Source organism: Anguilla rostrata, chromosome 11 (genome assembly GCF_018555375.3).
Source record: "Anguilla rostrata isolate EN2019 chromosome 11, ASM1855537v3, whole genome shotgun sequence".
NCBI classification, from domain to species: Eukaryota; Metazoa; Chordata; class Actinopteri; order Anguilliformes; family Anguillidae; genus Anguilla; species Anguilla rostrata.
In genome coordinates, this window is record NC_057943.1 from 10,196,785 (window position 1) to 10,217,592 (window position 20,808).

At 46.5% G+C, this 20,808-nt stretch overlaps 1 protein-coding gene across 1 annotated transcript in view; it reads left to right on the forward strand.

Annotated features, from left to right (window-relative positions):
- The first annotated feature begins 1,720 nt into the window (after positions 1 to 1,720).
- prdm16 (PR domain containing 16) overlaps positions 1,721 to 20,808 on the forward strand; it is a 297,762-nt gene continuing 278,674 nt past the window's right edge. The window contains exons 1-3 of the mRNA XM_064297806.1: positions 1,721 to 1,867; positions 3,097 to 3,155; positions 3,937 to 3,976. Of these exons, the coding sequence (XP_064153876.1) occupies positions 1,805 to 1,867; positions 3,097 to 3,155; positions 3,937 to 3,976 (162 nt within the window). The 5' untranslated portion in view covers positions 1,721 to 1,804. The remainder of the gene's footprint in view (positions 1,868 to 3,096; positions 3,156 to 3,936; positions 3,977 to 20,808) is intronic.

Here is a 20,808-nt window from a genome sequence, read left to right on the forward strand (position 1 = left end):
TCGCCTGTAGACTTTATGGTAACATAACTGACTTGATCTGATTAACATTTGTGTTTCCTGCTGTAGAGGAGATAATTAAATATATAGAATAATGAAATTTTACATCAAAACTGCCGGCATTGGTAGTGTGCTTTAAAACAGGCATGTGTTCAAAAATGAATATTCACTGCAATACATTATGAGTCTTAAAACTTGACACCTGTCAGGCACTGTGAATTATAATATTTAATTAAAGAACACTGATTAAAGTCTTTAATTAAACACTTGCTGTTACATGCCAAAACTGAAAAAAATGCAAGTGTTTAATCAGGAAAAAATGTATATTATGTGATTGTATTATTGAGTAACCTTTGATAGGGTGGATTTTTAGAAAGTTTTATTTATTTATTAGTATTACAGCATCTTTATTTGTCATATGGGATGTGACGGTCAACTGAGCCTTCCGTGATCTACTGTATAAGAACAACTCAAGGGGCACATCAACTTTATTGATGACCTCATTGGATCCATTGAGTTTTAATTAGTCCTTTGTAGGACTTATGTTTGTCACTCTCCCGCTGATAACCAAAAAAAAAAAGTACAATGAACTTAAGGGAGATCAGGTACAGGCCTACCACGGCGTCAGTGGCTGTATTTCTTGTTTTTGCAAGTTGCCCCTGACCATTCCCGCATTATGCAGCAGCCGTCGGTTTAATTATCGCCGTCTTTCTTTTAGAATACCGAGTAGTGTTCTGTGTAGAACAAAGTCAGATCTTAAGGGAATTCAAGCCGGCTTGCGCACGTGCGCTAATTTCCACCTTCTTTTTCTTTTTGGTAAGTCAAGCGGGCATCAAAACGCACCATGGCGGATCTCCGTTCATTACCCTGTGAGGGTGAAAAACGAACAAAACAAATTTCTCACTGTGTCATAACCCTAATTATGACTCTGCCCATTACCTGAAATGCTACCATTTATAACCATGATGTTGCACTGTTCAAGCAGTAATTAAGTCAGTAACGAAGTGAGGACCGCTGTGCCTCTCTCAGATCCCCAAGCTCATTTGCATGTTAATTATCATTAGCGGCAGGGGAAACAAGTCCTAAACGGCTTAATTAGCAACTTAATCATTTTTTACGTGCAATTTCTCCATAGTTTAATATATTAGTGGCCCCAGGAATATATTAAGTCAGATTATGGTCGGGTACCCCTGTTGCAATTGTAGCTGGATGCTCAGGGGGTCAAAATTACTAAATGTTGTCATGTTTCCACAAGAGTGCTAATTCTTACCCGTCTTTCCCACTCTGTTCCTCTGAACATTTCTATGTATAGCAAATGCTGTGTTCTTTAATGAACCGATCATCCTTTGTGTTTAAAAAAAAAAAAAAAAAAATCTGATTATCAATCAAGTCAGGTTAGAAATCAAGTTTTCTTAAAGAATATGACTATTTTGCACGTAGATAAACATATTTAATCGTTTTATGTGCATGTTATCTTTATAAATCAGGAGAAAAATATTTACTTGAAATGGGCCTACAAAATTATTACCAGGGAATGTAGGCTACACCATAGAATTAATAACGACGAAAAGCACGGTTATCACAGCAACGGTTCCCTTGGGTAGGCGAATGCAAATTTGCTCACGCTAATGTCCACCGTATATTACATAATAGGCTTGTAGGAAACGTAATTTGTGAACTCCCAGAACAAGAATTATCGAACAAATCCACTAAAAAATATCTCCAAAAGAGGGCGACAAAATACTACTGTTTCCCGAGCTGACAGACCCCGTAGACTTCCAAATTTATCAAGCAACAAGGTCAGCCCATGGAGCAAGGACTGTTGCTGGTTGGAAGATTATTATTACTCAACTTTTTATTTGGTACAAAGGTAAAGACCAATGTATCAGATTACAATAACGAGAAAATGTTGAATCCATGGAGCAAAAATCGCAAAACACAGCTAAAAGGTGAACACACCTGACGCGTCAGATTCTTGATTTCGCGGGTTGGGCACGTCACGTGCTGGATGGCATGCTTTTTCATCGCGGTTCCCTCGCAGAAGCGCGTGTAGCTTTCTTTAGGAAAATTTCTCAAGAAAAAGTACCGATTTGTCGAAAAACAAGTCGTTGTCCGATAGGCGTTAAAATGCTTATAAAACACACATTTTACCGTTGTATCATCTGGAAACTCGGGGACAATTTTATCAATTCCCTGACAACACTGACAGTGCGCATGTCTGCGTTTTGGGTCTGAGCTTGTTTTTGTTTGTGTTGCAAGTCCCATGACATATTTGTTATTTAAAAGAAAGTAGATTACAAACACAACCACGATGTTGTTGTATCCAATGTGCTCGATATTCCGTAAATTAACACAGTCTTTTACCCATGTTTTATTTAATGACCATCACTGAGGGGCTGAAACAAGGATATGAGGTAGGGGCCTAAACCTTTTTTGTTTTAAGACCTATCCTAGGCTATTGACGGCATTGATGCAAGTTTAGCCCACCTGTTGCTATTGTAGCCTACATATACCTCAATTGTAAAAATGTAGGCCTATTTATTTGCAACATGGCCTCTTTATTGGCTATTGGCTACCACTCACTTGAAGCTTTTATTTTTATTTTTTAAATTTCCCTCGGACATGAGTAGGGCAACATCAGTTCCTTGAACAATAGATTAAATTTTACTTTATTGTTACTGAAACACTGCCGGATAAATTCCAAAGGAATGCCGTATATGCGCGCTTTTTATGTAATTTTGCTTGCTTGGTTTATTTCCTTCCCAGTGTAGATTGGATATTGATGTTGTGACGATATTGCTTTTGGCTGATATTGTTTATTATTTACGTATTCCTGTGTATTACATATCTGCAATGGAAAGTTTAAATGTCAGATTAAAGAGACTCTCCGGGACTTCGGAGTTCTATAACTTCCTTAAAGAAGGCAAAGTATTCCTTTGACCGCAAAGTTTAATTGATAAATTATGCAAGCTGTATGAGTAAATGACACGTTGCAGTAGTTTATGAGACAGTCGAGCCGCAAGAATTGATTAATTCCTACCCGGAGGATTTCTTAAGTCAGTGGGAAAACAAACTGCAGTATTTTCTAATTAAATAAAGGCCGCCGAAGTACCGACGGAAGCCCTTGCACGAGATTGCCCCATCAGGCACGAGACAGGGTGAGTAATGATTTTATTTTATCATTAAATAGGATTATAGGCCTAACTTCAGGAAGCTTAATTGAAAGACACCAATTTATTCTCAATTCGATTCGCGCTAAATATAGATTAACAATGGGGTTCTCGTCTGAGAAATAGAACTGGTGCTTTTGTAAAGCAAATTAATGTAGCTTTTGCACATTCATTTAGCGCGGTAGTGAATATAGCCGTGAGTTGCATTGTTTTAATAATAAAAAAATATATATATCGAATTTCACATGGCAACATTGCATTCTCAACGTTTAGACCACCTGATTACAAAATGCACACCACAGCCTAACAATTGGCTGCATTTCCTTGTGTTTTTCTGCATTTGCACATCTTTTTTTATAATAAGTTATGTGGCTAAACCATCAGTAGATTGGTGAGGTGACCCATTTTTTAAATTACAGGCTTTCTAACTTTCTTACTCCTCTCAGGTCCTCTTTCTGGGTAATGACATACATAAAGGATTTGCAGTAAATAAATAATGCTCCCACTCTACTGCTTACTGTACCCTGTTCAAATTGATATTGTTATCGACCAAACACCAACACTACCATCTTACTGTCTCTGAAAACTTTCCACATTAGGTCTGTAACCTGCCTGCACAGGATCAGACCTCTCTCTCTCTCTTTCAGTGATATTTGTATTTGCAGCACATTTAGAGAGATTCTGCTGTGTGGATAGGAAAATAGTACTAACTAGGTGACCCCACAGCCACGCGCAAGACCTATTTTAACACTGGACCTTGTCATTGCAGGGGGGACGTCCGAACTGTGTGCCCAAGTACGACTTGCAAGGTAAGAGGAGCGTGTTGTATACGCTGCCCCCGGAGTGTAATGTCATCACCCGTCCTCCTGTGGGGAGGATGGCTAATGATGTCATGGCTCCCATGTGTGCAGTTATGGGCACACATGCTTTGCTTGGCTATACACAGGCCCATTCCTACGAGGGCCCCTAACTCCTTGCATGCAGCTCAGATAGCGTTGCGCCACCGAGCAGCCGATATTTGCCCCAGGTTCGGGCTTTTTAAGGAGATTTTGTCATTGGAATGGCGGGGGTGGCCGTCGGCTTTGCCCGACAGATAAAAACCGTAAGGCTGGCAGAACGGAGTGGTCCTGACGTAAGAGCAGGCTGGGGTCCAGCAGCAAGAACTCTGGGGCCGGAGAAATATAAGACGAGCGGCTTCTCTTCCATGCCGCGTCCGTATCTCGTTTCTTTATAGCAGTGCGACAAAAAAAAATTCCGTCGTTTCAGGGTGAGTCGGTGACACTTAAGGTACGGTCGGGTCTTTGTGAAAGGCGATAAGGTTGCTTTATCGCTAAGCCGGCGAGAAATCGGTGGGACGAGAGATGTTTCCCATTCCAGTGCCCGCGCGGGTATTACCATTAGCACTTCAGATGTGTTTACTCTAACCGGACTTCAAGGTAAATTGCGCATAATGGGTACAGAAGGATACGGCCGCCGCGGACCGGGGGATTTGGGAAGCATTTGAGAGGGGATTTTCGCAAATTCGCCGCCTTTGAAGTTCGGTGCGCCAGCTGCGCCCGTTCACTTGTCAGTGGATAAAAAGCTGTGAGGCTAATAAAACGAATCCCGTCAGCGTAATTCACATTCGCGCATTGATCTGTTACATCTGTAGGGGCCTGCAGAAACAGTGCAGATGTCAGGTTGCACAGAGGAGAACGTGCTGGGCACACACACAGAAGCCCAAGCGCTGACACCCGCGATAATATCACATCTCTCTCTCTCTCTCTCTCTGTTTCTCTCTGTTTCTCTCTCTCTCTCTCTCTTTTAGAAGGAGGAGGTGAGAAGCGGTTGGGTTGGTTTGAATCATAACTGCTTCGGTTTTGGACGCCTGAAAGGGGGGGGGGGGGGGTTCCCTTCATGCGCTAAACCTTACGCGGCCTAATTTTGAACAAATGTCACCTTTAACTCCTTCCTCCTGATAGGCGGCGTTTTTTGCCAAGAGCCACTGAGCGCGCTCGCACACAGTCGCAGCGCCCTGTGCCCTCAGCAGTTCATGTTACCATGGTTATAGGTCTAAATTTGCGGTCTGACTGAGCCACGGGTGAAGGAGAAGGGGGCACGTCACAGTCATACGAAAATAAGATGGACTCCGCAGCTGACCACAGTATAACTGAGACCAAGAGACACTGAGTGAGATCAGCCTTGCACACAGTCCCTCTCACGTTACTCAGTCCAGAGAAAAAGAAAGGTTACCTCTCCGGGCAAAGTTAGTTTCATGTAACAGTTGATGCGTATTACAGATAAATAATATTGTAACTGCTTTTCATTGCCTTAATATTGCTAAATGGGTTCTTTATCTGACATTGTAAAGTACCAGAATGGTGTAATTTTTTTTCTGAAGTTGTTTAAAAAAATAAAAAATAAATAAAAAATCCATTGTGAGATTGTGGAAGTGTTGCCTTATTGCCTGGGGCGATTCAGTGCTGCTGACGTTCCCGTTTTCGTGTAATCCATACGGTAACAGCGCGGTGCTCAGTGACTGTTTGGGAAGACAGGACACTAGGAAGTTTAGTTTGGAGCTGCTGACTCCGGGAGTTGTTAAATGCCCCCGATGCAGCTGTGTCAATACACAGGGACGGTGTTTTCTCTTAAATTATGGAGAAGTGCTGAGAAGCACATTTCAGCGTGCCGTCCTGGCGACGGGATGCCAGCCCCCTTTTTTCCCCCCCGGTTCATGGCCTGTCACTCCACACCCCGGCCTTGTTTTTAAATGGCCATGTTACTTACAGCTTCTTAAATGGCTCGGCGCTCTTTGAAAGGGTTCCTCTTTCTGACGGGGGCACCCAGACTTCCTCAGCGCTATTTGTGTTGAACGCTGCAGTTCACAGTAAGAGGCTATTCACGATGGCCGCTCGTCTCAGATGTCTCAGGTACAGTGCACCATGAATACGTGATTGTAAGCTAAGTGGGAACGAACATGCAGTCAGTTGAAAGTAGAGTTAATGCCAGCAGAAGTAGGTTCCCATACTTTTAGGTGTTCCTCTTTCTCCAGGTTTGGACATGGGTTTTGACATTGGCTATTTAAAGTCTCATCGCTGCAATCTTGCATTTTGCATTTGAATTTTTAGTTGCCTATTGCAGTGCATGGATAAACTTGTGTGCCCAAGCACCTGAGGTCTTTGTGATATGCTGTACAATTCAGCGCTTTAGATCTTTGCATCGTCCACCACTCAGGAAATAAGATCTTTATTGTATAACCTGGCTGTTAGCGGTCACGTCTCTGCCGTGTGATCTGCTTTTCAGCGCCTCCAGATCTCAGCACTTTGATTCTTCAGCACTCCGGCGGCGTCCGCGCCACCGTTCTGATCGTCAAATCATCGAGTGTCATCATTAAACATTATTAAACTGCACACATTTCATTAGCAATTCAGCTATGATAAGAGATTAGGGGGGAAATAAATCATTTGGGGGGGGGGGGGGTTTGCGAGCAAGGAGGGCCAGGCCGTATCGTGTTCTGTTCCCCGCCCGGTGGAAAGGGCTGTGGAGGTCGAGTGTGCCAACCCGGAGCGGCGCTGATGTCATGCAGTATTGGACCTGCGCTGTGCGGCCCGGGCGGACGCCCGTGTGTGGGCACCGAGGACAAAGTGCTCTTTATGTGCTGCCCTGAGCTCCGAGGCAGAAACATCGTTCGGCAGTAAAACATTCCCTAACCGAAACCACATGTTCCCCGGGCGCAGGAGCGTGTTCCACGCTGCGGAGCGGGGGGGAGCCCGCGACCGGGACCGGGGGAGAGCAGACGGCCGAGCCACGCGCTCGCTCGCTCGCTTCGCCGCCGTCTGCTTCGCCGCCGTCTGCTTCCCGCGTATCAGGGAGCCGAAATGAGGAACAGACTGCGGCGCAACGATAGCATATGAAAACCGGGAGGGAGGAGGGGGGGAAAGAAAGGCCTTTTGGCCGCGCACGTCTCACTCACGGATTTTAAACGCGGTTGAACACGTTTATTAACGCTGAATTGTCTGCTGGTGAAAGATTTATTATTTTATGGCCAATGTTTTTTTTTTTTTGGCACGATATCCTGTTAGCTGTCAATAGAATTTCATTTAAGACTTGTGGGTATTTGTTCCCAGCTTTGATCAACTAAAACAAGTCCTATAAGGTGTTGCCAAATATTAGTAGCGAAAAAACTGCCCTACGTACATAATAGTTTTGTTATTTTACCGTATGTCCTGAAAAGGCATGATTGTTTTTGTCCTAATGCACTGCCATTGAACCCCACACCACACAGAAATGTAGCAAGTTGCAGGTAACAGCTTTAACAATACTGTAGTGCTGGGCATATTTCCAGGAAGTAGTTATGTTGCTGTAATAGTAGTGGTTAAGTGTAAATCCTCTATGGTGACAACATAAAACAAGGATAAACTGACTGGAGCAACTCCATCCCTGACTGAGGGCGAGTTTGGTTTGGACTGAACGCCTAACCCCCCCCCCCCAAGGTGTGTGTGTGTCTTTTTGTGATGCCCTCTCTTTTTCTGGCTTCAGAATGCTGTGTGCCTTTAAAATAGTGTTTTCCCCCCAAAAAATTATTCGGTTTATTTTACACACAATCTAATAAAGATTTGAGGATGTAAAGCGAGTCTTCTGCACGGGCTCGCTCAATCCCAGGGGCCTTTGCAAACACGGCGTCTGGCACAGAGGACGCACTGTTCCTCCAGTGTTGCTGTCTGAGGGCGAAATCAGTGACAGATTTATGTGTAAAAACAAAAGCCGTGGAGTTAAAGTAACAGTCTTTTACCAGCGTTGCTTAATGATACTCACATTTCCTCATTGATAACAGCGGAGACGCATGCGCTGGGTTTTTTAGCTGTTCCATATGTGGGAGGAATGCCCGATTTGCAGAGTCCAGGGCCTTATGCAGATAAAACGGGGGGGCACCTGTACAACCCGAACATCTGGAGAGGTAAAGATTTAGAAAACCTCAGTCCACGTGCAGCACTAATTAGGTCTGGACTATTGTGCCCACCACCTATATCACTACTTTAGTCAGAAAATCTGAGCAACTCTTTTTTTTTTTTTGGGGTGGGGGGGTGGGTGGGGCTCTTTGTGTTTTTGTTTGACGCGCTGCCATGGCCGCCCACACAGAATCTTTGTCGTCAGCTAAACAACAAGCGCCATTCTTCCTGAGAAGAGGGGCTTGAATTAAGCTGCATCTCTGCAGGAGAGCCCCCTGATTAAAGCTGAAGGGACAGCCTGCCTGCTAGCCCTGCGTTGGGTTACAGTCAAGTAGGTAACGCAATTTGGGTATTTTTTGCCCGGAGCAGGGGATGAACCTGTGACCCCTCCACCTGAGCCCAGTGTGGCGTTTGTGTTACCTAGCATGCAGGCCTGCTTTTGCTAGGGCGGGGGGCTAAACAGTTCATTTCCTCCCCCCCCCTTCCCCTCGCACCCCCTTTGCAAGCACCAGTGTACCAGACGCTGAGCAGTGCATCTGTTCACAGCAGGAGCTCGAAGGGGCACCTCCAGCCATGGATGCAGATGCCTGCAGTAAAAATGACTGGGCTGCCGCTATTTTAATCAGCTTACACTTCTTTAAAAAAGTTAGCGGGCTGCCAAGGGTGAGAGTAGCCATGTGTGCAAGTGGCAGCATGTGTGCGCGTGTGCGCGCGCGCGTGTCAGTGTCCGTGTGTGTGTTCACAGGAGGGTCAGAGAGAGAGGCAGTATAGAGATGAAGAGACTACAGGGAGAAAGGATGGACAAGAAGGGGATGAATGGAGAGAAAGAAAGATGGAGTAATAGAAGTAGAGGGAAAGACAGGATAGATGGGGAGGATGAGAGAGGGGGCATATTTTGGGCGTGTGCGAGGGTGTCCTTCTCTGTCCAGGCACAGGGACAGAGAAACGGTTTTTTGAGGGAAAGTGGGGATTTGTTTTTAAAGCCCAGGATTCCCACTGTCACTGTGCTGGCCGGCCAGTTGTTTTTTTTCTCAAGTGGTCCATGGCGGAGTTGGCGGCAGATGAAGGCGGCGGCTTGTTGAAAAATAAGAGTGGTGTGCAGATGAAGTGCTGCTGGCCTCATCGGGCTGACCCCCACCCCACCTGCGGGGATCCCCCCACCCCACCCGCAGGGCCCCCCCCACCCCACCTGCGGGGATCCCAAACCGCCCCCCCCCCCCTTACTGCTCCTCTGGGCTTACACGCTCACAGCGGCCCAGAGTCCTGCAGCAAAACCTTCTGCTTCATTCAGACCCACAATGCACCGCTGCTCCGGACGAGAGGCCAGGGGCTACGTTTCTGGGGCATCCTTTATGGGTCCTCTTTCTGCCTTCGTCTTCAGAGCCCAAATTTAGTGCTTTATTTATTTCTGCTGCTCTTTCAGAAGCACTTAAGAGGCCTGCACAGTGGTCGGGCTCAGTTGCTTTTTGCATATATAGCGCTTCGGCATGCTAAGCGCGCTGTTAGCCAGCGCTTCCTTTCACTCGCCCTCCTCCTCGCGGTCAGCCGACCGGCCGGCTGTGTCATTGTGCCGGAGAGGCGCTCTCAATGCGCAGCTGCTGCACACAGGCTGCGGGGAACGAGGCGAGGCGCTCGCTTTCGATGGGACAGGAGCTGCAGTCCCCTCCTGGAGACTGCGCGACTGCACTGCGCTAAAACCTGTGCTTGGACAAAAGCCACTCCATTAAGACCGCTCCTAGCAGGCTTTCACAACAAAGTAAAAAAGGCTTTTCAGGCTGTGTGTATTCAAATGATAAAGCAGCATTTGACATGCCTGTATGAACCACTGTGTAAAGTCTGCTGTGACTTTGTTATGTAGTAGTCTCATAGTACCGATAGTCCGCTCAATGTGGGTAACTACTTCTTAAATACGTTTCCTGACTGATTGTATGTATGGAACAGTTCTGGGGAATCTGTCTTTTGACCTTGGAGACAGTTGACCTTTGTCACGTTCAGAGGTCAGTTGTTGCCCACCTAATGTACTGTTTGGGTGACTAACACTGACTACTTTTATTGGCTCATTTTGACTTCATTACTCTAACTGAAATTCATTATGGTGATGAAGATGATGGTGATTATTATTATTATTATTATTATTAATACTACTACTAATGATAACATCATAAATTCATTATTGAATAATAGACTGCACGTAAACAGTCCCTCCCCTTTCACTTCAGCCTACCTTGCAGTAGTAGTCATAAAAACAGTGAGGTGCTATTGCATGGGCCCTTCAGTAGGCTTTACTCCAGCGTTAAACTATGCATATCAATATATAAACAAGAATGGTGCTTGGTGAGAGCTATGATTCAGATGGTTTTGTTTTCTTATTTTTCTTAGTTATAAATTATCATACTTTTATAAGTTATAAAGTTATAATTATCAACTGATGCTTGCTGCTATTTATGTAAGTTTAATTTTATACACTATGCTTGCATATCTTTTTCTTGTACTGGTTATTCATGTTTCTTTCTAGTTTTGAAAATTTTGAGCTTTTTTGTTAGATTTTACACATGACCTTTTCTGAATGGATAATACTAATAATAACAACATTGTCTTTAACTACAGCTTAATCTGTGACTGAGTACAGTGTCTGAAACATGAGTTGGGGATATCTTTTGGTATGGCGGGTGGAGAGTAGGGTTGCTAATCGTGCTAATGTGCGTGAATGGCTTTGTGTATGCAGGCACAGTGTTCTTGCTCTTAATTTACACATTACAATCCGTGTGTCCAGGTGAAATCTAAAGCTATAAAAAAAATAGCGTACGTAGTATTTAAATAATTTGTTTAAAAAAAGTGTGAACGATACAGTCCAAGAAAGAGAGAACATGGCTTTCATTTATACCCCTGTGCCTGTGTAATTAATGCGGAAATGAGCGAGTGATATTTCTGACTGCTCTGGGATGGTCTGCGCTCTGCTGCAGCTCAGTGCTCTGGTCTGAGCCCCTTGGACGCGCTCTCGCGATTGTAAAAGCTGTCTGAAAGTTGAGAAGCCGGTCGTCTAAACACGGGGTCCGATCCGTACCTATCGCTGCCCTGCGGCTGTGCTCAGGAGTCGCCGGCCGCTCGGGTCCAGATATTCAACACTCGGAGCCCTCTGCGAAAATAAAAAACTATTTTGTCTCTTCCCTCCAACCTGAAGCGCCTTAAGCCCTTTTCCTCTTAGGTTTTACCTTTTGCTGGCCAATGACATACCTCCAGCGGCGCGCTGTCCAATGTAAACAGCCGAAGATCCTCTTGTGTTATTGCTTACACAGTACCCCCCTGCTCCCCCCCCCCCCCCCCCCAGCCTCGGCTCCACTTCCATATTCCGAATCGCCAATCCCAATCTAATTTATGGAATATTTTCAAGGTAACCGTATACGTCGGCGGCGACGATAACATCTCCAGGCCCCCGTGACAGACAGGAACTCGGCAGTGCACAGTTAATAACATAAACTCCTGAGAAAGCAGGGCCTGGCAGACGAGCAGGGAGAGAGTGAGTAAGAGAGGACCTGTGTGCGGGGGTAATTGGGACCATGTGCGCCTCCCTGCTGGTGGATTAGAGGAGAAGCGGAACTCTCCCAGCCCCAAGATCACTTTCAATTAGATGCGCCCAGGGCAAGCGAGAGGGGGGGGGACTCGGCGAAAGATTGGAACAAGGAGAGGGGCACGCCGCGTCCCCTCCGCGCGCTGACCCCCCGGCCCGGCCGGCCCGGGTCACGTCTAAGTGGTGCTAATCGAAGGCGAGGCGGGGCGGGGCGGGGCGGGGCTCCGTGCTCGACCGTCCCGGGCTGAGTTGGTCAGATGGCCCAGCCAAAAAACGCCAGCTAACGTGCGGGCTGTATAAAGAGGCCTGTGTGTGTTTCTGAGGGGGATTTGGGGCTGGGGGGGTGGGTGCTCTTCAAAAAAACAAAATGGATCCTGGCCTCCCTATCGCATCTCTGACTCGGGCGTAATCGATGATGGCACGCTCACGGTCTCAACCTTCCACGGCAATTTTTATCAGGGAGGTTTCACCGAACAAAAACGGCTCTGTGGAGATCAGGCCTTCGGTTGGCACATTTTGGAAGGCACCACAAGAGTCCCCCTTGTAGCATTACGGAGACCGGCAATTTAGGGGAACAATCCACCATCTGAACCTTGCACGGTGTGCTCCTGGAAAAAAAAAAAAAAAAGTTGACCTAACGTCATTCACATGGCTAGCGCAGACAGATGATATCTGGCTAATGGCGAGTCCTGGACGTTTATGCACCAGGGCCTGCAGTTCTAATCTCGGCTCCCGGTGTCTCAGTCCAAGCCGAGCATTAAATGAGACAAACGCCTTGGCAGTCACGGGTTCGATACTCGGCGATATGGCCGCGTTTCAAGCGGTCCGCCGCTCGGCGAGAAGAAGAAGCGGCCTTTTGTCGAGCGCCGAAGACGTGGAGACAGTAGGGTTCGTGTGAGGAGCGGTGGACGGGGGCCAGGCCGGCTCACGTCTGGCCCCCCGAAACCTGGCCGCGCTTCAGAGCGGACGCTTCGGAAGGCGGGGCCGTTTCACACTCCGCCGGCGGTGCTTTTGCCCCGCGCTACGGCTCGTCCGAGGGGGGGGGCGGCCGTGTCAAAGAGGGGCGGGCGGGCGGTCGGTCGCAGCTTCCAAATAAACACTAGCCGTAGTCATTCTAATGGGCTTCATAGGTAATTACTGTGCAGAAATGCATGCGTCAGGAGAACGGCTCATTCGTCAAAAAAAGAGAGAGAGAGAGAGAGAGAGAGAGAGCTCCGTTTCAGCTCGGTTACGATAACAACGCTTTTGGGAAACTTAAGCGGGCAGACGGAATCGCTTAGGCTGTCCGCAAGAAGAGCCTGGTGAGGAGAGAAAAACTTGAATATTGCTGTTTATTCATCCCCCCTCCCCACACGCACACCCCCCATCCCCCATCCTACTCCTGCCCCACCCCCCACCTGAGAATAATCAGTGATGCATGCCCATTAAAAAAACGGGACAAATTAAATCATGTCTGGCCTGGCAAGTCTCACGCCAGCAGATTCACAGTTATAGTGTTTGACAAGGATGATTGATTTGAGTGGAGCCTTTCTATGGATGTTGTAAACAGAGCCTCACAAAGAATCGCTTCATTCCGCGCAAAAAACGATTCCGCGGGCACCTTTGTGCACCCCCCGTACGACTCCTCTGGCCTTCGGGTTTTTGTTGGCTGGCGATGCAAAGTCTCGATTGTTTTTAACCTAGGTATTTATTTTCATAATCTATTATTTTTTGTCTTCATCATAAAATTACACACATCCTGCTGTTTTCTCTTAAGCGTCATCGAGCGTAAATGGAGTGAGTTATCTACGAGCGCGTTCGTTCCTGTGGCGCTCACTGATGAAGTTTACAAGCGCACTCGCTGAGGCGCGCGTTTTTTGACCATGGTGGATTTTTTCATGTTGTGAAAGTCGCAAATGCGGTGGGATATTCATTTTGACTGCAAGCTGTAATAAATCATTTACTTGCTTGTGACTTCAGATTCATTCGGCTGATAACAATCTAAAAGATAAAAGTTAGACTTTTTAAGTTGCCATTATAAGCGGACCGCACCAAAAAATATGTTTGCCGGTTTTTGCGTTTCGCTGAACTGAGATATGTTACATACGCACACGGCCACGTTGATATCCATCATGGGCTTCATGCTCTGACATGGTGTGATGTATATGAACATGCTACATTTGTCAGTGCAAAATGTAATTGACTGTAAGTTAGCCCCTCCCACCCCACCACCCCCCCCCCCCCCAACCCCCAAACTTAGAAGTGTCCAAATGAGAAGAGTCAGGAGCTGTAAGTGTACTGGGATAAAGGCCATGTTCATTGCCAGCTTCTGTGAGGTAGTTGTGTTTGTGCTTGGAGAATGCTGACTCCCCACCCCCCCCCCCTTCATCTCTCTCTGTCTTCCACTCCATCTTGTCCACCTTTTTTCTTTTCCGTCCTCCGTTCTTTCCCAACTACCTCCCCCTCTCTCTCTGAATTATTTGCTTCAACTGTTCTCTCTTCCTTATCCTCTGTTACTCCCCCTCTTTTTTCTCTCTCTCCCTCTCTCTCTCTCCACCTCTCTCTTTCTCTCTCTCTTTTTCCCTCCCTCCCTCTCTCTCTCTCAGAATTCTATTCTTCGCACCAGCCGTCTCCCTCTGGGAAGAGGTGACTGAGACGCTGGCTGGGCCATACATCTCTGTCAAAATCTCTATGAATAAATTAACCTTTTAAAGATTAGTGCACCCTAATACCGCTGGGTTTTTTAAACAGAACAAACACTGAAAAATGTTTTGTCAAAGCCTCACCAACTTGGTGTCAGCTGTGCTGTGGAAACTTTAAAGGCACAGACTCCCTTTTTTCTCTCTTGTGCATCTTCTAATCTTTATCACAAGAAGTATCATTTATAACGTTTCAGGATATAATTACATCTTTGAAAAAAAATAAAATAAATAAAAACCCCTAATGTAGCATTTGTCTTTGCTATTGTGTGTATTTGTTTTTTTAAAAGGACAACTCCTAAGTAATTTTAGACATTAGTTTCAGAAATAGTACAATATTCATTGAATAATATTTCCTTCAAATGCTTTATTCAGTGTAATATTTTATATGTATTTATTGTACATTTCTGTCCCGAAGACTGATTTTTTTTGCTGCTGTTTCCCTTTATATTTCATGCAGCTCAATCCCAGCATGTTATAGAAATTATGGCTTTTTAACAACATTACATTAGATTACAGGCATGTAGCAGACGCCCTTATCCAGGGCAACTTTCACAACAAGACACATTCACAATTGCCACGGTGATGTGCTCCAACATGCAGATACATTTCCATGTTAAAACCTTGGGATGCTGCTTTCTGGTTCTTGGTTTATGTTTTTGTTTTTTGTATTTGTGTTGTAACTTGGATTTAGTAAGAGGCAAGTAAACATCTTTAGCACATTAGAAAAATTGCAATGATTCACTGGCAGACAAGAGCAATTATTGTTTGTGCCTAGAGAAGGAGGAATCGGATTTTATAGACAATTTAAACCTTTCAGTTGCACCAGTTTAAATATGTTTCCTACAATATAATTCAACATAGCGCTGGGAAATTGTCCAGTTTTTACAATGGAAGGTAATTCTTGTGGTTCCCTTGTTAAACTCCTCCAGAGACAGGGAGCTATTCCCCCAGCGCTGGGAGGATTTGGGTTTGCCTGGCCTTTCCCTGTGGCCTGGGTTATTGGGGGACTGGACCTGGAGCGGCTCCAAGCACCCTAAGGCTCTGGAAAAGAGAGTATGCATCCAGGGCTGTGATTATTATGGGTTCCTCTGTGAACGCATTCTCCCCGCGTGTTTAAATGCAGTCATATGTGTTGTTGACACTACAGGAGTGGTCGTTGAATGGTCGCTGACCTCCCATGCAGGCAGTGATAAGGTCAGGGTCGTAGTTTTTTTTCCCCGATTCCAAAAGATGGGAATGTTGCGGCAGATTTTTTCTTTTTTTTTATGGCAAGTTTTTCACTTTGCATTTTACACTACAGTGCTCTCTTGTTTGACCATTGAACCAGGAACATCCACCTGGAGTTAAAATGTTTTTTTTTTTTTTTTAACATTTTTTTAAACAAATCAGTGTAATTATAAAGAACAGGTTTTAGGTTGAAATTCCTCCTTGAAAAATAAACTCTTCGTGTAGGCTGAGAGAATATGACATGTATTGGCTATGTCATTGGTATTGGGTTACACTCGGGGGGCACACAGGCAGAGGCGTCTCCTGCACTTCCTGACTCTTAACATGTGCCAGCTCATGTACTGGAGCCCCCCCCCGGCCCCCCCCAGAGGAGAAAATGGGGGTTTGGGGAAAACATGGCAGTTCGTAACCCCCCGGCGCTCCCCGTGGGTTTGAGTCATCTGCATTCGGCCTCATCACTCAATATTTGTTTTCCCCTGACATGCTGTAAGCAAACACCTGGCTAATTTATGTTTGCGGAGACATGCCTGGAGCTTCAGATGCGGTCAGGCCGAGACACCACACCGCACAGCGAGGCAGGCAGTGGTTCTCCTGATTCTGCTTTAGTTTAGGTCTTTTTTTTTTTTGCACCCTGGACTTTGCACCTCCCCCCCCGATTCTGGGGGAGTTAGATGAGAGCGTGCTGACACACTGGGATTGTTGCTTTGTGAAGCTATTGTTCACGGTCAACTTGTGTTTTACTGTTTAGTGCATTAGGCAACAAAAACTTATTTTGACACGCTAATGGAATGGGATTGCATTTTCAAATATTTGTCTCAGTGCTTTACTGGAATGGCCTACGTTTGTAAGGGAGCGTGTCTAAATAAATACGAAAGTGAAATGAAAGTCGTTGACCGGTTCGAGTCGAACGGGCCGATTCCCGCTCCTCCTCTTCTGCCGAGGCTCGCTGGTGTAATCCTCCCTGTGGCTGATTTAAAGTCGACTTGCGCAGGCCTGGCAACCCCCGGGTCCTGCGGGTAGGGGCCGTGTCACCGAAAAGCAGCCTGGGACAGGGACGTTCCCTCTCCCACCATTAGGTGGAGCCATAGCCCACTGCATCGTCCCTCCCCACCCCTGTGCCCCCCCCCCCCCCCCCCTCGTGCGGCTGTCCCCCCGCCACACACCCCGGCGTCAGCAGCCCACATATGGAAATGCTTGATTTGATATAGTGTCGTTTTACATTGCAGAAATGAGCGTATGTATTTTTTTCTGATCTGTTTCTTTTTTTCCAAACCCGCAGAGTGAGAAATGTGATCTGGGGTTACTACTAGTGTTTAAAATAAAAAACAGACTTCTTATTAAACCATTATCTACCAATACAAGGGCAAAGGGTTGGGTTTGGGTGGGGGGGGGGGGGATGTGCTGGGGATGAGGGTTACTGCTATATATTCTCTGACCCTAAGGGATCCTCCACACACACCAAAGACACATGCAGACACACATTTTGATACTTTTAATTCATGTTCACGTACCAAAGTAACATCAAAGGACATGAGAGACACACAGTACATAATAAGGACATGAGAACTTGCAGGTTCATTGGGGATATAGATAGCAGCACAGTACCTATTATTACTCACATGGAACAGTATCTTGCCAGCTGCTTTGCCTGCAAACATACACACACACACAAGCATACACAGATACAAACGCATATGCGCACACACACATATACACAGACGCACAAACATCAGTATGTTCTGCTGCTGAGTTTCATTGAGTGCTGCTGTAGCAGATATTGTAATGGGACAGCGTGTGGCCCGGACGGGCGGAAGATGGTACACACTTACACCGGCAGCGGCTCGCTGGGCTTCTGAACACGCAGCCTTCTGGTTTTAAAGTCATGTTGCTGTTTCTATGGACATTAACCCACCTGTTCCCCCTGCCAGCCCCATGATCTCACTAGCAATGTGTAAGATGGCCTGTTCTTAGAAAATAAAATAAAAAAAAGACCAGGTACAACACAAGAAGCTTGAGTTACAGCCTATCCTCGGTTGCACTTGTATGTGCTGAATGAACGTACATATTGTTATGCTGCATCGCTCTCTTATGCTGTGATTGGATATGTTGCTGCGTGCTGGTGCAGCTGATTGATGACTGGGGTAATACTGTGCGGGGTAACAGCGAGAGCTGTGGTCGAGGCTAAAGCTACGCGTTTGAATAACAATCCAAGAGTGTGTCAGCGAGTGCCTTTCCTGAGAAACACACTCACCCGCTGTAACCCCAAACTGAATTTCATTCTCAGTTCATGAATTATTTGGAAGTATTTCAGGGTTACTGTCCCAGCACTGGCACACCGACATCAAGAAATTAAATTTACAGTTATTTTACCTGTAATATTATTTTCAGATCAGTAAATGTGCAAGGCCTTCAGTTGTACCGAAAGCTTGCACCTAAAACAGGGTCAGAAAGGGACAATTCAGAAAGACATGTAAGCGTTTAATAGTTTTTTTTCAATATCTGCATTTGTGTATACATGATAGCCATGATAAAGGAGCAGGTTTGAATTTCATACTTTCTTGATGTTTTTTTACCACCAACATGTTGACACTCAAAATTACCTGTCGAGTATTAAACTCTGGAATTGAGGGTAAAAACTTTTTTTTTTAGATGCAAAACATTTTAAACAGCTTTGTGGGGAGAAAGAGACTAAAGTAACATTTGTGAATACGGTACACATTGTTTTCAGCACAAGGGGCGAAACCGTGAGCTTTCTTCAGAACGCAGGCCCCTGTGAAATGATGAATCATTTCCCTATTGTTAGTGATGAAGTCGCTAGATTACATTATTGACATTGGCTTGCTCTGAGGGGGACATTAACCCATAGAAGTCCAGGTAGGGAAATAACAAAGGAAACCAGGAGGGAAAAAAAGAAAAAACTTGACTAATGCTGTGAAATGTGAAAATATTATGCCTATTTTTAAGCGATGGCTTGAAAAAAAAAAAAAAGTTTTCCAGCGAAAGTACAGTCCCAGACAGCTGAGAGAGCCAATTCCTATCCCTCTCAGTAACTCCCACGGCCTACTCCGCGACACCACCCATGCATGAGTTTTATGTAGCATTTTTCTTCAGACGTTTCCCCCGGTGGCCGCGAGGAGATGGAGAAGCCAGAGTTACGGGCCTCTGACAGACTATGGAAGGGGGCGAGGGTGTGTTACACTTCTCGGCTGTAAAAAGGCTGCATGCAGGGAGCCGCTTGGGATCCGATCCAGGATCGGGGGGCCCGGGTCCGGCCAAAGAGGAGAGAGGAGGTCTGCTGTTATGATGTAGGCCGTCAGACCCACAAAATAACAGTGCCAGTTGCGATTTCCTGAATGGCGCGGGGAATTTTTACGGTGCAGGCGAGGCGGCGCGTCGAGCGGGCTTCGCGGCGGCTACGGGCTCCGCGAGGAGAACAGGCGAAGCCTCGGCCGGCCCGCAGCTGGTGACCTCCGGGGTGCGGAGGCCCTGCTCCAAGCGGTCTGCAGGTCCACGCTCGGCTACTGTACGCTGCCCCTGGAGACGGAGCAAAGGCCAGAGCAGACCAAACAAACAAAAAAAAAAAAACAAGAATCCGTCCGAAGAGTGGAACCAGCCAATGCAGTCCCCAGCACGGTCTGCAATCAGAGAAAGCTCTTAGTTTCCCTCAGTTTGTTAATTTGGGTCTGCATGGTAAGCTCTAAAGTGTCAAGTACTCCCCTTCATAGATCAGAGAGCTCAAGCAGTTGCTCTTGGCCTGTCTGTATTTTTACATTACATAGCATTACAGGCATTTAGCAGATGCTCTTATCCCGAGCGACTTGCACATCTTCCTCAGCTTTACATAGTAAATCCATTTATCCAGCAGGATGGTGTACTGAAGCCAATCAGGTTAAGCACCTAGCTCAAGGGTACAGCAGCAGTGTTCGGGGGATTGAACCTGCAATCCAGTTCCCTTACCATTACACCGCACCACCCACCCCTGTGTTCTCCCATCCCAGGGAGGCGTGAAAGGCAGTTCTTGTGGTGTTTGCTGTGAAATGGAAGTGGAAGGAGGAACTGTGAAGGAAGACGTGATACTGATGTCAACGGGAAATGTCAAATGGCCAATGGCATTGAAAATAGACGTCCTCAGGTTGTTACAGTAAATCAAAGGGGGTGTTTGTGGCTTTTTGGCCATCTACGGCCACCTAAACCCATTTTCCCCAGTGTGACGGTTTTGGAAAGGGAACAGGACACCTATATGTTGTCCTGTAAGGAGTGACCGAAATTCGCTTAGCCAAACAAATGGACCTGTCTGTTGGGAGCAGAGCGATGTATGGCGGTTTAGCGGGGGTCCGAACGCCGCGGAAGAGCCGCGAACGTTCAGATCTCCCTTCACCTCGGAGCGGGACCGCCCCCCCCCCCCCCCCCCAATCTTTCGCTCGTTGAGACCTCAAACGGCTGTCACCTCCCCTGTCACGCTCCGCCGCCCGCAGCCGATTGGCTAGAGGCAGATTTATTTCTGCCTGTCACGGCCAATAGTGCGGCGGCGTGGCTCACGCCACTGTTTAGTTACAGTGACAAACATGCTGATTAGAGAGCTCCCCGTGATGGATGGCTCCTCGCTGGAGAGTAACAGAGTTTTTATCGGGTCATAATGGGGCTGACACTGCACAGCCTCTCCCCGCCGCCGCCGCCGCCGCCGCCCCCAGCTCCGCCCTCATAGGTCATACTTAGAGGGTCAGGAGTTAACAAGCAGATCTTTTTTCTCCCTTTACACTTTGTTGAAATACAATGACCTGTTTTTGGGTCATATTTGTAGACACTCCATCATCATCATCATTGCGCCAGCGGCATCCATATTCTCCGTTCCCCCCCCCCCCCCCTTTTCCGTGACTGGTTCCTATCGTGGTTCGGAACACGAAGCTGGAGGCCTATAAGCAGATTATAGCTGGTGCTGTGGTGTTGTTTCAAGATATAAGTAGTACATTAGCAAGGGGCGGGGGTGGGGTGGGGCAGCAGTAAGTACCCCCACCTCCGCGAAGAACAATAATGCAGTCTGTGGTCGGTCTGTGTGGGGTTGCTGACTTGGACAGGCGGTTGCATGGAAAAGCAATACACTGTTCTGTTCTGTAATACACTGTTCTGTTCTGTAATACACTGTTCTGTTCTGTAGTACACTGTTCTGTTCTGTAGTACACTTCTGTTCTGTAATACACTGTTCTGTTCTGTAGTACACTGTTCTGGTGGTGTGACGT